This window comes from Mya arenaria, chromosome 10 (genome assembly GCF_026914265.1).
Source record: "Mya arenaria isolate MELC-2E11 chromosome 10, ASM2691426v1".
In the NCBI taxonomy this organism is placed as follows: domain Eukaryota; kingdom Metazoa; phylum Mollusca; class Bivalvia; order Myida; family Myidae; genus Mya; species Mya arenaria.
The window spans coordinates 22,646,882-22,661,038 of record NC_069131.1 but is presented as its reverse complement, the minus strand read 5'-3'; the positions used below and the strand labels follow the sequence as shown (position 1 = coordinate 22,661,038).

General features: G+C 32.2%; 1 protein-coding gene across 1 annotated transcript; it reads right to left on the bottom strand.

The window, feature by feature from the left end:
- Window positions 1-5,663: 5,663 nt before the first annotated feature.
- LOC128206772 (somatostatin receptor type 5-like) lies at window positions 5,664-13,680 on the bottom strand. Its single transcript, XM_052909466.1, has 2 exons — window positions 13,519-13,680; window positions 5,664-7,076 (listed from the first exon to the last, which is right to left on the bottom strand). Exons 1-2 carry the CDS (start codon window positions 13,552-13,554, stop codon window positions 5,898-5,900), a joined length of 1,215 nt encoding a protein of 404 aa, XP_052765426.1. The 5' UTR covers window positions 13,555-13,680; the 3' UTR covers window positions 5,664-5,897.
- Window positions 13,681-14,157: the final 477 nt, after the last annotated feature.

The following is a 14,157-nucleotide window of genomic DNA, read 5'->3' as shown; positions in this document are numbered from 1 at the left end:
ATAAGTCTAACGATCTCCTATGAAAACAAGTGGAGGGAAATGAAAACAATTTGTTAGGTCCCGAACAATAGAATGCATTGCTATAATAGAATGCTACACCTTTTTTATATGACTAATCAATTCTTTGCACGTATCAAATAATTACAACCTTCAACGATTCGGAACTCATTAGGAGTCGTTGTTCTGTAGAAATGAAACATTGATATCGAACGTTGATTTTATTATATCGAGGTTTTAATAAAATATGTTTTAAGGTGTGTATTGATAATGTTAGTAATTCACACAACTATCTTGCTCTTTTATCCTGAACATATGTTTCGGCTTAGAAAGTTTAAATATGAGTGATTGTTAACAAAAAAAGATAAATTAATGATTTAATTACCGCACTTTATCTGTCTGTTTCACCAGGGAGAAATTATCTTTAAGATTGTTGATTCTTTATTTTTTATTATATGGATTTCCAACATGCAGTCTCCTATTGGAACGAAGGAAGTCGTTGCTTTTGAATAACAAGAACCATTATCAAGTCGCCCCACCTCCTGTAATTGACATGTAATTTAATTTTAATTCCTGGTCCAACATTACTTGCAAACGTAGTACCAATACTGATTAAACGTTATTAATATTGGTCTGTTGTGATTTAAGGTTGCTGTATTCTATTGTTTGAATTTAAGCATCATGACAGAATATATATTCAGAATATATTCAGAAATATGTTCAGAACATTTCAACGTTCACCCAGATGATCTATTTCGCTGACAAAAGAAGTGGCGTCTAAAACATTGAGATAACAAAAGTTCGCTTGTTTCCTGGAAATATACTTGTTATGTTTATTTGTAATTATGATTGATAAAAAATTGATTCGCAAGTTATAGATTTAATCTGCACGTGCATTCAGAGAACCGATCGTATAAGTTCTTGAAAACATATTTACAACTATCGTTTGGTTTAATTACATGTAAAACCTTATACAGCCTATCCGACAGTAAATAAATAATTGATCTTTACATTGGTATAAGCTTTATATTCGCTAATTTATCTTCGACATCTAACTATAAAATGGAAAAAGGAATACCGCGAAAGTGTACCCACGTTACGTATATGTCTATGATTACTTTACATCCGAAACACACGAACAACTATATAAACAGAGTCACCGTTAATTTATTATAGTGAATAACTTATGGCATGATATAATAAAATATAAATATAATAACTCCCTACATACATACCAATACTATTGTAGGCCGTATAAATATACATAGCGTATTTTAGAATTGGTCCATATCCACTTCCATTTGATATGTTTTCAACATAAAATGAGTTGCGTCATAAACTAAACAGATACAACTGATTGTTGATATTTTGACCTAAGGTAATCCTATGACCATTGCAAAAATTAAAATTGTATGCACTTGCACGATGTTAATTATACATTTAGTCAATACTATTGTTGATCGTAGCAATATATAGCAAATACATTCGTTTTTAGAATATTCTTTCACGCGTTGACAATATATCTATTATATGTTATAATTACCAACAAGTAACCATATGTTTCGGTTTAAAATCATTGTGTTTAATTATGCTTCAAACTAAAAAGTCAATTCGTGTTTATTAGGCTCGCTCCACAGAGAGAGCCTTTTTTAGCGATTGGGTTATGAGATCGCACTGGAGACGGAAATGATTGATTTTAGCCTTTCGATTGTAAGTGTATGCACAGAAAAGTGTTGTTGAAAATTTAGAATTAGAGAATGATATTGTTTTTACTACTGTTGGAGTGATTTATATTTATCTTTTTTTCTTTTACCTAATTGGCAAAAAGTGTTACGAAATAATGTAATTTGTCTATTTCGAGGCGTATAAACAAGGGCCCTGAGGTCAATAACTCCTTTCAATTCTTGAGCATGCGCAAAGTTATTCTACGCATGCGGTGCGGGGTGATACAGAAATCAAGTAGATTTCGTGAAATCACTCAAAACGTGATTATTTTTGTTGTATTCATTTTGGAAAGTGCCCCATGAAGGTTTCATGTTTCAAATTTTATTGAAATCTCTCAAAATATTAAAAAGTAAGAGCAATTTTTCGTTTTTTTTTTGAAAATAGATAGGAAATTGAGGTGAAATCCAGATTTCGAGAAGTGAAATCCACTCATAATTCATTTATTTTAATTAATAATTTTACTTTTTTGTAAATATTTTGGAAAGTGCCTCATACAGAGTTTATATTTCAAATTTTATTGAAATTGTTAAAAATATTAAAAAGTTAGAGCAATTTTTCATAAATAGATCGGAAATTGAGGTGAAATCCAGATTTCGAGAAGTGAAATCCACTCATAAATTAAATTTACTCATTTATTTTAATTAATATTTTTTTTTTGTATATATATTGGAAAGTGCCTCATAAAGGGTAAATATTTCAAATTCTATCGAAATTGGTCAAAATATGAAGAGGTTAGAGCAATATCCACAGGTGCAAATCACTTCTTACGGCAATATATTGACATTGCAACTTTTGCAAACCTTAGTATTTGAACTTTCGCTTTTTGTTTTTAAATACTTCCCACAGGTGCAAATCACTTCTTACGGCTATTGACATTGCAGCTTTTGCAAACCGTAGTATTTGAACTTTCGCGTTTTGTTTACAAATACTTCCCACAGGTGCAAATCACCAAATTTTGCACACCTAATTATTTGAACCTTCGTTTTTGCTAAGAAATACTCTGCATAAGTGCAAATCCCTCATAATGGCTATTGACTCAACCACTTTTGCACAACTTTGTATTTGAAGTTTCGATTTTTGCTAACAAATACTTTGCACAGGAGCTAATCACTCTTTAAATAATGACTATTGACACACCAACATTTGCTCATTTTAGTATTTTAACTTTCGAACATGTTGAACAAACTTTGGACAGGTGCATTTTAATCTACTTTATCAACCATTGACACAACAACTTTTGCAATCCTCATATTTAAACTTTCTGCATGTTGACACCAATATTAACACGATGTGCACATTAATACACAGATTGTTTTTAAATACATATTATTTAATGGACATTATTTTGTATTTGTATTTTTTGTACTTTGTATGTGTGAATTTAAACACAATCAGTAAATATGTAGCTAACTATGTACAGTTATGTTTCATTTCTTTTTGTAAAAATGCAGTATCATTATAAAGATCATTTGAAATGTTAATTTAATATACATGCTATTGTTGCTAATTTCTTAATATTGATCAAAAGTAAAATTTTGCCAAATTGTTGTCCAGACTTGACAGTTAAAGGCATTAGTTTAATTTACATGTTATTGTTAACTGATAATTTGGCCACACTTATACTTGTATAATGTCTGACGGTTGAAGGCCGCAGTTTGATTTACATGCTGTTGTAAACTACTTTTCAGTATTGATATTTTACAGTAATTTGGCCAAACTGTTGTATTATCACTGACGGATGAAGGCCGCAGATTGATATACATGCAATTGTTAACTACTCTTCAGTTATTTGGCCAAACTGTTGTATAATGTCTGACGGTTGAAGGCCGCAGTTTAATTTGCATGCTGTTGTTAACTACGTTTCAGTATTGATCTCTTACAGTAATTTGGCCAAACTGCTATATAATGTCTGACCCTTGATGGCCACAGTTAAAAAAAAACCGCTCTTGTTAACTACTCTTCAGTATTGATATCTTACAGTAATTTGGCCAAACTGTTGTATAATCACTGACGATTGAAGGCCGAAGTTTATTTACATGCTGATGTTAACTACTTTTCAGTATTGATCTCTTAGAGTTATTTGGCCAAACTGTTGTATAATGTCTGACGGTTAAAGGCCGCAGTTTGATTAACATGCTTTTGTTAACTGCTTTTCAGTATTGATCCATGCTATTGTTAATTACTCTTCAGTATTGGTCTTCCACAGTAATTTGGCCACACTTATACTTGTACAATGTCTGACGGTTGAAGGCCGCAGTTTGATTTACATGCTGTTGTTAACTACTTTTCAGTATTGATATTTTACAGTAATTTGACCAAACTTTTGTATTATCACTGACGGTTGAAGGCCGCAGTTTGATTTACATGCAATTGTTAACTACTTTTTAGTATTGATCTTTTACAGTAATTTAGTCAAACTGTTGTATTATGACTGACGGTTGAAGGCCGCAGTTTGATTTACATGATATTGTTAACTACTCTTCAGTATTGATCTCTTACAGTTATTTGGCCACACTGTTGTATAATGTCTGACGGTTGAAGGCCGCAGTTTAATTTTCATGCTGTTGTTAACTGCTTTTCAATATTGATCTCCAACAGCACTTTGGCCAAACTGTTGTATAATCTCTGACGATTGAATGCCGCAGTTTGATTAACATGCTGTTTTTAATTACTTTTTAGTATGGATCTCCAACAGCACTATGGCCAAACTGTTGTATAATATCTGACGATTGAAGGTCGCAGTTTGATTCACATGCTATTAATTCCTGTTTCTTTATACTGCAGAAGCAATTTTACCCTTTTAAGGTCAAATTACCGAACAAACACACACATTCATGTACTATTATAATAATTGTTTTTCTCCTGTGAGATATATGTTTTACTGCAATAGCTGTTGCAGGTTTATTCGTGTTCTTCGAATATGATCATTTTACACATTCATTTTCTTACATGTCCTTTTTAAACATTTTCTTTAGTTTTCAATAACTATTTGCCATTGTATAAAACTGTGTATAAAATTGTATTTTTTGTTCTCTTAATGAATGCTAATAATATCACTCTGTTGTATACCAACCTTTCCGTTGAACTTTTGGTACACAATGATAACATTCATTTGTGGAAACAATTAAATTTATTCCATTTATAAGACTTTTCAATAATCCTTTTCTATTGCTTTAAAAATTCTGACATGACCATTCCCATTCGTTATCATCGAACTGCTAGAATAAAATGTAAATACCTTGCACATTTGCAACAAATGTTCATTTCATAAAACTGTTCCTACAAATTGTTCTGCTTCTTTACCCTTTGAAAGCATTCATTTGTATGTTAATGTTATTCACATAAAAAAAATACCAACATTTGTTTTGCATTTCTTTTTAAAATTTTGAAATCATCTAATATTTGTATGTTGTTGTTAAAAATTTTCATCTTAAAAACAAATGTACTTTAATATTTTTTTCTCAAAACCAATCCTGCCTTTTGTATTGGACTCTTCTAAAAACTGCTTCACTGTGTTGTGCTTTGTTGAATATAAGTATGTATATATATTAACATCCATTTATCCCATTTCAAACTATTCATTTGAAGGGTTGGCACCAAAAAATGTGTTTTATTTTGTAACAAATCGCAGGACAATTATTTAACAGAAGGTCTTACGCTTTGATATCATAATTGTAAAAAAGGTACCAAAATGTAAAAAAAAATGTGTCGGAGACCGGGTTCGAACCCGCGTCGCCAAAATTGCAGTCAAGCGTCGTACCCACTGAGCTTAGTCCAGTCCGATTTTTTGATATGGCAAATCCTTCATGTACAAATTGTTTTGTACAAGAAGTGGGTGGATGTTCCGATCGGGATTCCGGGTTAAAGCATATTGCGTCCATAAAATATCATAAAAACAAGAAATATTACTAGATAATGTTATTTTATATTAGTTCCGTACACAAAAAATAAATATCCAACGAATAAATATGAGTTTGATGGGGTTTTCTTCATTTCATTATGTCAAAACATAACGCAAGGCTGCAGTTCACAGTTTTACAACAATCGGAGCACTTCGGTCATGGCCGTTTCAATGTATCTTACTTAAACCTGTCTTAAAGTAAAATAAAGCTTGAAAGATGTCAAACAGTATTTTTAAAACAGTTAAAGTTCACGAAAGTCCATTACAATTTGTTTTAGGCATATGAAGTAACATGTGTATTTGAACTGTGGTACACGGATCCAAATTGACTTGATCGAATGTGAGATTTAAACACTCGATGTGTTTGCCTGCGAAGACAAAACAGCCTCCTTAGTTCGTTCCGGAAATAGGTACCTGTGATACAATACAGGAAAAAGTTAGAGCAGTAGTTGAGATAGAAAACCGTCCTTGCTATGTTAAGGAGACCTATCCAATAATCCCAGAAATGTTTGTCACGAGGGACGGATGGTAGATGTGGCCCGTTGATTATTTGTAATTTACACCACAGCACGAAGAAAGGCATATGAAACGTTATGTAGAAAAATGAAATGGCAAACAGAATTAAAGTAAACTCTAGACGGATTTTCGTGTTCTCTGCAAATAGGTCGTTAGTGTGTCGGTTTCGAAGGTACAGAGTCCGTACAATTAGTAAATTTAGTGTTGTGATAATAGCAAGAGGGAGAAAAAATATAATTGTGACGAAAATTGTATCCAACACGAAGGATACAAATATGTGTTCAGGGTTAGAGGTGCATAACGTTCGTTCGCCTATTTTATATTCTCCACTGAGAAACGGTTTGTAAATCACGAAAATTGCTCCTGTCAGGAGGAGGCAAACTAAAATCCTCTTGGACTTGCGATGCATTGTTTGCAAGGGAAAGCACACGCCACTGAATCGCTCTGCCGTAAATGTCACAATAATCCAAGATGACATAAACCGTGCAACGTATGCAAAATACAGTAGCACTTGACAAATGCCATTAATGTCCAACAGACTCACAGATAGTCCAGGAGCTAGATATGGTAGCCCTCTTCTTAGCCATTCAACGAGTACATATACCAGCAATGTACATATATCCGCCATTGCCAAGGCCGCTAGATAAACACTTGCAGACATCTTTCTCATGGTTGACGTTCTAAACACCGCTATAGAAAGTCCATTGCCAACCAGCCCTATCACTAACACAACTGGGGTTACATACGTAAATATATTTAAACCGGCATTCATTAGTGAACTAGATTCCAACTTTGAACGAGCTCTTCCTCCGACTTTGAAATTGGAAAAAGCAGCTTCAAGACACGCGTTCGTTGTAAAGTTCGTTGAATTGTTGGATAAAGACACCCCCTCATCTAGCCACCCACAAGGCCAGTGGCTGTCACTTGCATTTGACATCTGAAAGTAAAATTAATCATAATTATTTAACTACACATAACATATCGGATTAATCTCAGGCTTTGAAAACTGTAAACAGATGAGGTGCAGGTTTATTAGTTGGCAATAGATTAGCACACGTCTGGCGATATCTTTACATTTTCGAATACAATCATATCTTTGTAAGTTAAAGCATACGTGTACTTGCATCATATTTAGAAACGTCAAGTACATTAGCTGTACCACACTGTCAGAAAAGGTGTTTATATAAGTATTTAATAAAACTCACTAAAGAACCGTTATGAACATGGTGGGTAAGACGATACATCAGTAGGAGAGAAACATGTGTCAAATTCCCGAACTATGGTTTTCTTTCTTTAATATTGGAAACACTTTATTGAAAAATACGGTAGATGCAAGATGATTTGTATAGGACCGCTCTCAAATGGAATAGTGACGCCGAGCCACAACCCTATCCCACACCCAACTCCTCCATCTAAAAGAAGCTATGTCTTACCAAGAACTGGGTCAAACTAAATTAAACTCTGTTCAACACAACATTGTGTAATTAACATACTTAAAACGAATCAATGGACGTGTGTAAATTGTCTGGCCAGTTTGGCTTGTGGATATATCGTTTATCTACAATGAAATATTTTGCTTGAATAAAAAAAATAAAAAGATGGCAAATGCAGGACGATTTGTATACTCGGTTTTACCAGATAGTATGTTATTCAAATCGAGCCTTTCGAAGCTAATGATTTAGATAATTAAAACGTTCATACACCAATCAATGAAACCTTATTTTTCGTTCAAAACTAATTTTGCAAACTTGAAAATGTGTAATTTAAAGTTATTAATCTGAACACTTAATCTAAAGACGTTCAAATATTTAAATTTAATCATTACCTATATAAAACGTTAACTACATTGTACATAAATAGTTTAACATGCACAAGCTTTTAATTTAAGTAACGAAATTGTTCAAATGATAATAAAAATCCATCCATCCATTAGCGTTTTTTTAGTCAAACTCACATCGAATCACAGTACAATAATTTGATTAACAGTTGAAAAAGGAACTTAGAACTAGTTGCAACAATTACAATATCGTATATGTCTTTTTATGGTTGAATCCGCAACAAGAAAATAAATGTTCCATTACATGAAGCTCAGGGGTTGACAAAACGTAGCGTTTAGTTTCTATAAGAATATGAATAGCTTTTTATACTATCTAAACAAGAATGTCAAGTGGTTCGAGGTGATTGCTTCTATTTTATAAAGGATACTTGCATTTTTATGTACAAAATGTAAATTTCAGTCTATCTGTTCGTCAATGTTCTTCAGCATGATATCGAATACTTTCTCAAAAATATATTTATATTGTTAAAGGACATTTTGACACGATTCAACATCGTAATATTTCCTCAATTCCATAAGACACAGAAACATTTGAAAAAAAGTAAATCTGAACATTAAATAATAAATATTCTAAACGTTTTAATATTTGTCAGTTTTTACCAGCTAATGCAAAATAATAACACATTATAAATAAGCATTAATTAGGTAAAAAAGGAAACATTAAATGCAAAATATTCGAATAAAAAATAATGCAAAAATAATAATAACAATTTCACAGAATCGGGAAATAATTACCCACTGTAAGTTTAGGAAGGCCCTTAAGTGCTTACGATATTTGCTACATAATGCAGCCTATTTCTAAAATAGTTAATGTTCAAAACTGTCTACGAAGGGCGTTCAACAGCGGTCAAGTGATATTGGCCATCACCGTAGTCACACGGCAGGGTTACGTCAATCGAAAACAACAAATGATAAATTGGCTGTTCACAGCAACCCGAAAATGCAGCTAATTTTAAATAACTTATGTGTTATTTATATTATCCCGCTGTTATTTTTCATCTTATCACAATAAAACTTATATGTATACATTGAACGGTTGAACGGTCATCAAATTTAATTTAAAATAATTTTATAATCAAACTTTATTTGTCAATATATTAATTTCTAAATCATATCGCCATATTTCGCTCCTTGCAAGATATATGAGTATGTTCGTCTGATAATAAAGTTCTAAAATAGAAAAACAATAAGACAAATTCCTGATAGTCCTAAGAACCTAAAACAAATTGAATAAGACCTTGAAATGTTTTCCAAAAGTTATTTTAGGCCAGCTTGTTTTTTTTAAATGATTCGATTTGTTAATACATTTTTTTATAAATGTATGAAAGTACCATTTAAAAATAATATTGGCTCGCTTTCACCAAATCAGAAAGTTAACCATGTTTATATAATTGGCGGTATGTGACCTTTTTAAGAGGCCAAGAGAACCTGAACCAAGTCAGGTTTAAACTCATAATCTTTATGATGGACAGACGCTAAAAAACAATTTGAAAATGAAATATAACATATGGTCAATTAATCCACTATTTTGACAGTACAACGTCCGCCAATTCGTCTCGGAGAGTTGCAATTCTTGATTTGGCGACGGTCAATTGCGCATTGCAGACGGTAAAATGCTCATGGCAAACGTTGAATTGCTCAATCAAAACGGTCAATTGCTAATGGCAGACACTCTGACTTTTCAGGTTCAAATTAGAACCGAATTTTCAGGGCATCATGATTTTATCTGCATTCTAACAACACTGTTGTGTTCAGGCTTCCCGCCATTCAGAAGTGTACTATTTAAAAACTTGGTTACATATCAACAAGTTTTTTTTCCGGAACATAAACATAACTGTTGAGGTGAACAATAAGATTAAAGGCAACACATATAAGCATCATAGCGCGTAAAAGAGCGAATACATAACTGTTAATGTTGCCCGTGTTTTATATTATTTATAACCTACAAACTGTTGAGGTGTTTGCTCCAAATTGAGCTATGGCGCTGACAAAGTCATGTTGTTGAAACATTGAGGTTATTACCAGATGGTAATGGCATGTAGTCGATGATTTTTCTCTTCGAAATGTTTTGAAACCTACATTTGTTAAGTCGTTTGTATTGTTGGTAAAATGCTATCAGACTACTCAAAGCAAAAACCTATGTGAAGTTTAAAGCAGAAAATATCAGAGTATGTTGACAATCAATAAATTGTTTTAATAATTTAGTAATGTAACATAAGAAAGCACAAGTCTATGCAACTTGTAATGCATGTTTCTGCATTTGTATACTACGTTAAGCTCCAATATGAGAAATAGATTCCACACCCCCTAACCCAATTACTTAAGTTATAAGCGGGCACGAAAAGCGAGTTGTATAATTTTAATATCGAGGGTAGTTGGTGAAGTGAGAAGCACGGGAGAAGCTTTGCCTAATTTTTTGATATAAGAATAAATGAAGGGAAGATAGTGCTATCCAATATGGAGCAACAACAACATTTCCTTGTCTGTAAAAATAAGCATTTTTCTCAATTACGGCATCATGGCAACTAAGAGGAAAGTGTGGTTAATGAGTAATTTAATTTCTACGGAGAAGAACTCTATAAGCTATGGTTTCGTTCCAATCCATTTCAATATTATTGTCAACTTGTGTGTGTGCATATTCTGTGTTGTATGTTTGTATATGATGAATAAAACATGTTTAAATCAAGAAGAAAATTTAGTTATCATCACTGGAAATATATAGCATTATCTCACTGTTATTTACAGTGTAAACGGAAATTGCAGACAATAAAAAATTGATTAACCTCAGAATATTCCATCTAACATGTTTGTTGTTATTGTTTTATAAAAGACCAACAAGATAACGGACTATAAATTGAATCCGTCCCGAGTTCAGGAGGTGTGACGTAACAGCCACAAAACTCTCTAAGTGTTCACTTAAACTGTTGGAAGTCTTTAAGTTATTAAACAACAACCGTTCGAATGTCAGTTCTTTATTGTTCCACGTTCTTTCTAAGTATAATAATAAGTTCTAAATACAGCATGACATTTAAGGTAATCCCGCATCCTAACTGCCGTCCATTAAGGACCCAAGGCCGCTTTCCTTGCCTTGCCTCTCTAACTATCTTTCCAACATGCTTTCATATATACTCCTAGCTCTTGACAGGCTTGTCTATCAACCACCCATTTAATTTCTGGTTACATGCAAAGAGCGTCTTTTTACAGTTATGAACTGTCAAGCTAATTGGATTAATAGCCAGCGGCTATCACGATCTGTCAACATCTAGGTCTAGGCAATTTACATACAAATCTATCTTTGATAATTATGATGAAATATTTGTTTTTCGTTCAAAATAAACTTTGAAGTCTACTTTTGATTTTTTGTTATTACTTTAAAGTGTTTTATACGTAACTCCGTTACGCAACAGTGTGTTAATTAACAAGCCTGGCGACATGTTTCCTGTATGAGCGGAATATAATTATGTATAATATGACGCTGAAAGTCAGATTCTAGTTAAGACAATCGTTTGCTTAAATTTTGTTTTCATTTAATTAACCATAGAATATCATGAATATCACGTTTTGTATTCTTGTATGCTTTGCCAACAGGGAGTTGTTACGATTAGATTTCATTTCTTGAAGAGTTAAGAACATATTCGTTTCTAGGCTACGCCACTCGTACAGTAAAGCGGAATAAACACGTAATACGATCATACTCTGAAATGAACAATTTTCCTTTATATATCAGCTAAAAATCGTTTCCAGAAGGCTGAGTAAAATGAACATACACTGCTGCAGCAAATTGTATAAACCTTTGACAATAAGTTGTCCACAAAATACCTTTTGGCTACACATTTTTAAAAACGTCGATAATATAGACCCAACCCAAAACTGAACCGCTTAAATACACTTGGCTGCTAAAATTTACAAATAGTAACGGCCGGTTGTTTCTTATCAAATTAAGGGTCATACAGCAATAGCTAAATAACAAGTAATATAATCCTTTTAACGTTTCAAGAAGGTGAGAAACCGGTCAGTAGTCCATACCTAAAACTAATCACCTACACTACTGCGACAGGAGATAAAGGGCAATCGTTGGTCAAACGATTTATCAGGAAAAGTTTGACAAATCAAACTGATGCACTGTCATTCGAGTTTAATTAGGCGACACGTTAGCCGTTGGAAACCTATATGAAGCAATAATCATACAGCATATAGACTGTATCCTTGTTTCTTTGCAGTAGTATTGTGTAATTGTGATTCAGATAACCTGTTTGCATGGCTGTTTGTTAATGCGCCATTTGACCAAGTCATAATACATTCTTAGCTTATTAGCTTGTCCTTGTATTTTTTATTGTATTTGAAGAAAGAATCGGAGAAACCAAGTTTAAGGTGTTTTATCATTTTTTATTAACTCCGTCTTTTACTTTACACAAAAGTGAAAAAAATAAATAAATTTGATAAAGATATGTAAAAAACTCCCAATTTAGACATATTGAAAAAATGTGTACAAAGTACAATAAATATTTTGGCGCTTTTATAACTGTGGACCTGGCCACGTAGCTCTAATTAAAAGAGGAACATTTATAAATCTTGATTTATTTGTATCTTTACACAAACCATTTTAGCTCAATGACGTATAAATTCTTATTCAGACCTAGAAACTCTTTTAATTATATCAATTTTAAAAGGAATCGCCAGGCATAAAACTAAATATCAAACAACGAGTTTATCTTTTGGTTAAATGTGTGATTTCCAGTACTTATGACGGAAGCGTTGGGTTGCATTGTAATGTTCGGATCACTTTAGTCTTTTGAATGTTGTAGAATCTTGCAGACATAAATTAACAACGCTAAATGTAGTTTGCCTTTTTCAATCACTGGCTCCCAGGTATTATTAATAAATGGTTAAGAAGAAAGACTGGATAGACCCGAATCGAAATATTATAATTTTTAAACTCTCTTGTTTTCTTTTAAGTTATAATTGCTGTAAATATTGTGAATTTGTGTCGTTCAAAGTTTTGCCAAATGTTCAATGGCGCAGCATTTCAACCCTGACGTCGTAAATACTGCACGCGTATAAAGCCTATTTCTTTACATCAATGTCTGCTAAACGCCAAATAATTTCGAAACTCGGCCCAAATAATTAGAAGCATTGAGTTTCTGTTCGATTTTTGTATAATTTATAATGATCTGACATGCCTTTTTTTAATTGCTTGTTTTAACAAGGCGGTTTTCAGCATCTGTATAAAATAAATATTATTTTCATTTATTATTATCATTATCATTATTATCATTATTATTATTATTATTATTATTATTATTATTATTATTATTATTATCATCATAATTATTATTATGATATGTATTATTATTATTATTATTATTATTATTATTATTATTATTATTATTATTATTATTATCATAATTATTATTATGATATGTATTATTATTATGATTATTATTTTTTTATAATTATTATTATTATTATTATTATTATTATTATTATTATTATTATTATTATTATTATTAGCATCATCATAATTCCAAACAATATTACTTACCAGGTACTCAAATGATATGTTTCCAAATAAATCCATGACTATATAAATTTGTCACATATACGAATTCACGTAATTATCACATATTGTTTATGAACGCATATTTCACAAACTAACACTCCGTAAAATATATTTGATTTTTACTCCATAGCAAGGAGCGCAGAACTTTACAGCCGCCTTCAATCTCTCTGATTCTACCAGTGTGAAGGCACAGCAGAGTATGAGAGAACACAAGTGGATTATCCTCAATTTCTAGTGGCTTCCTATGAAAACCAATAATGATAGCAAAGAGATCATTAGATGGCAATGGAAAACGTTGTACATACGACAGCCGTTTCCGATGTTGTGTTTATCCAATAACTAATATTATACCGTCCGTTATCGCGTCATGTTAAACTAAACGAGGAATTGTTGCACATTTATATGATTCCAAAATTGCCACTTCTATGTATTGTGCTTTGGGGGAGTTTTAGACGTAATACGTAAATATTTAGTTACTTTCAATGCCATACAATTATTTACAATCTCGTATTTTAACATTACAATAACTAGAACGGTGTGACCTTAAGCTATAAAACTTCTGGTGTAGCCTGCACTTGGCCAGTTAATGACCCTATTAGAGGGGCCAAGAGTCGATGAAAA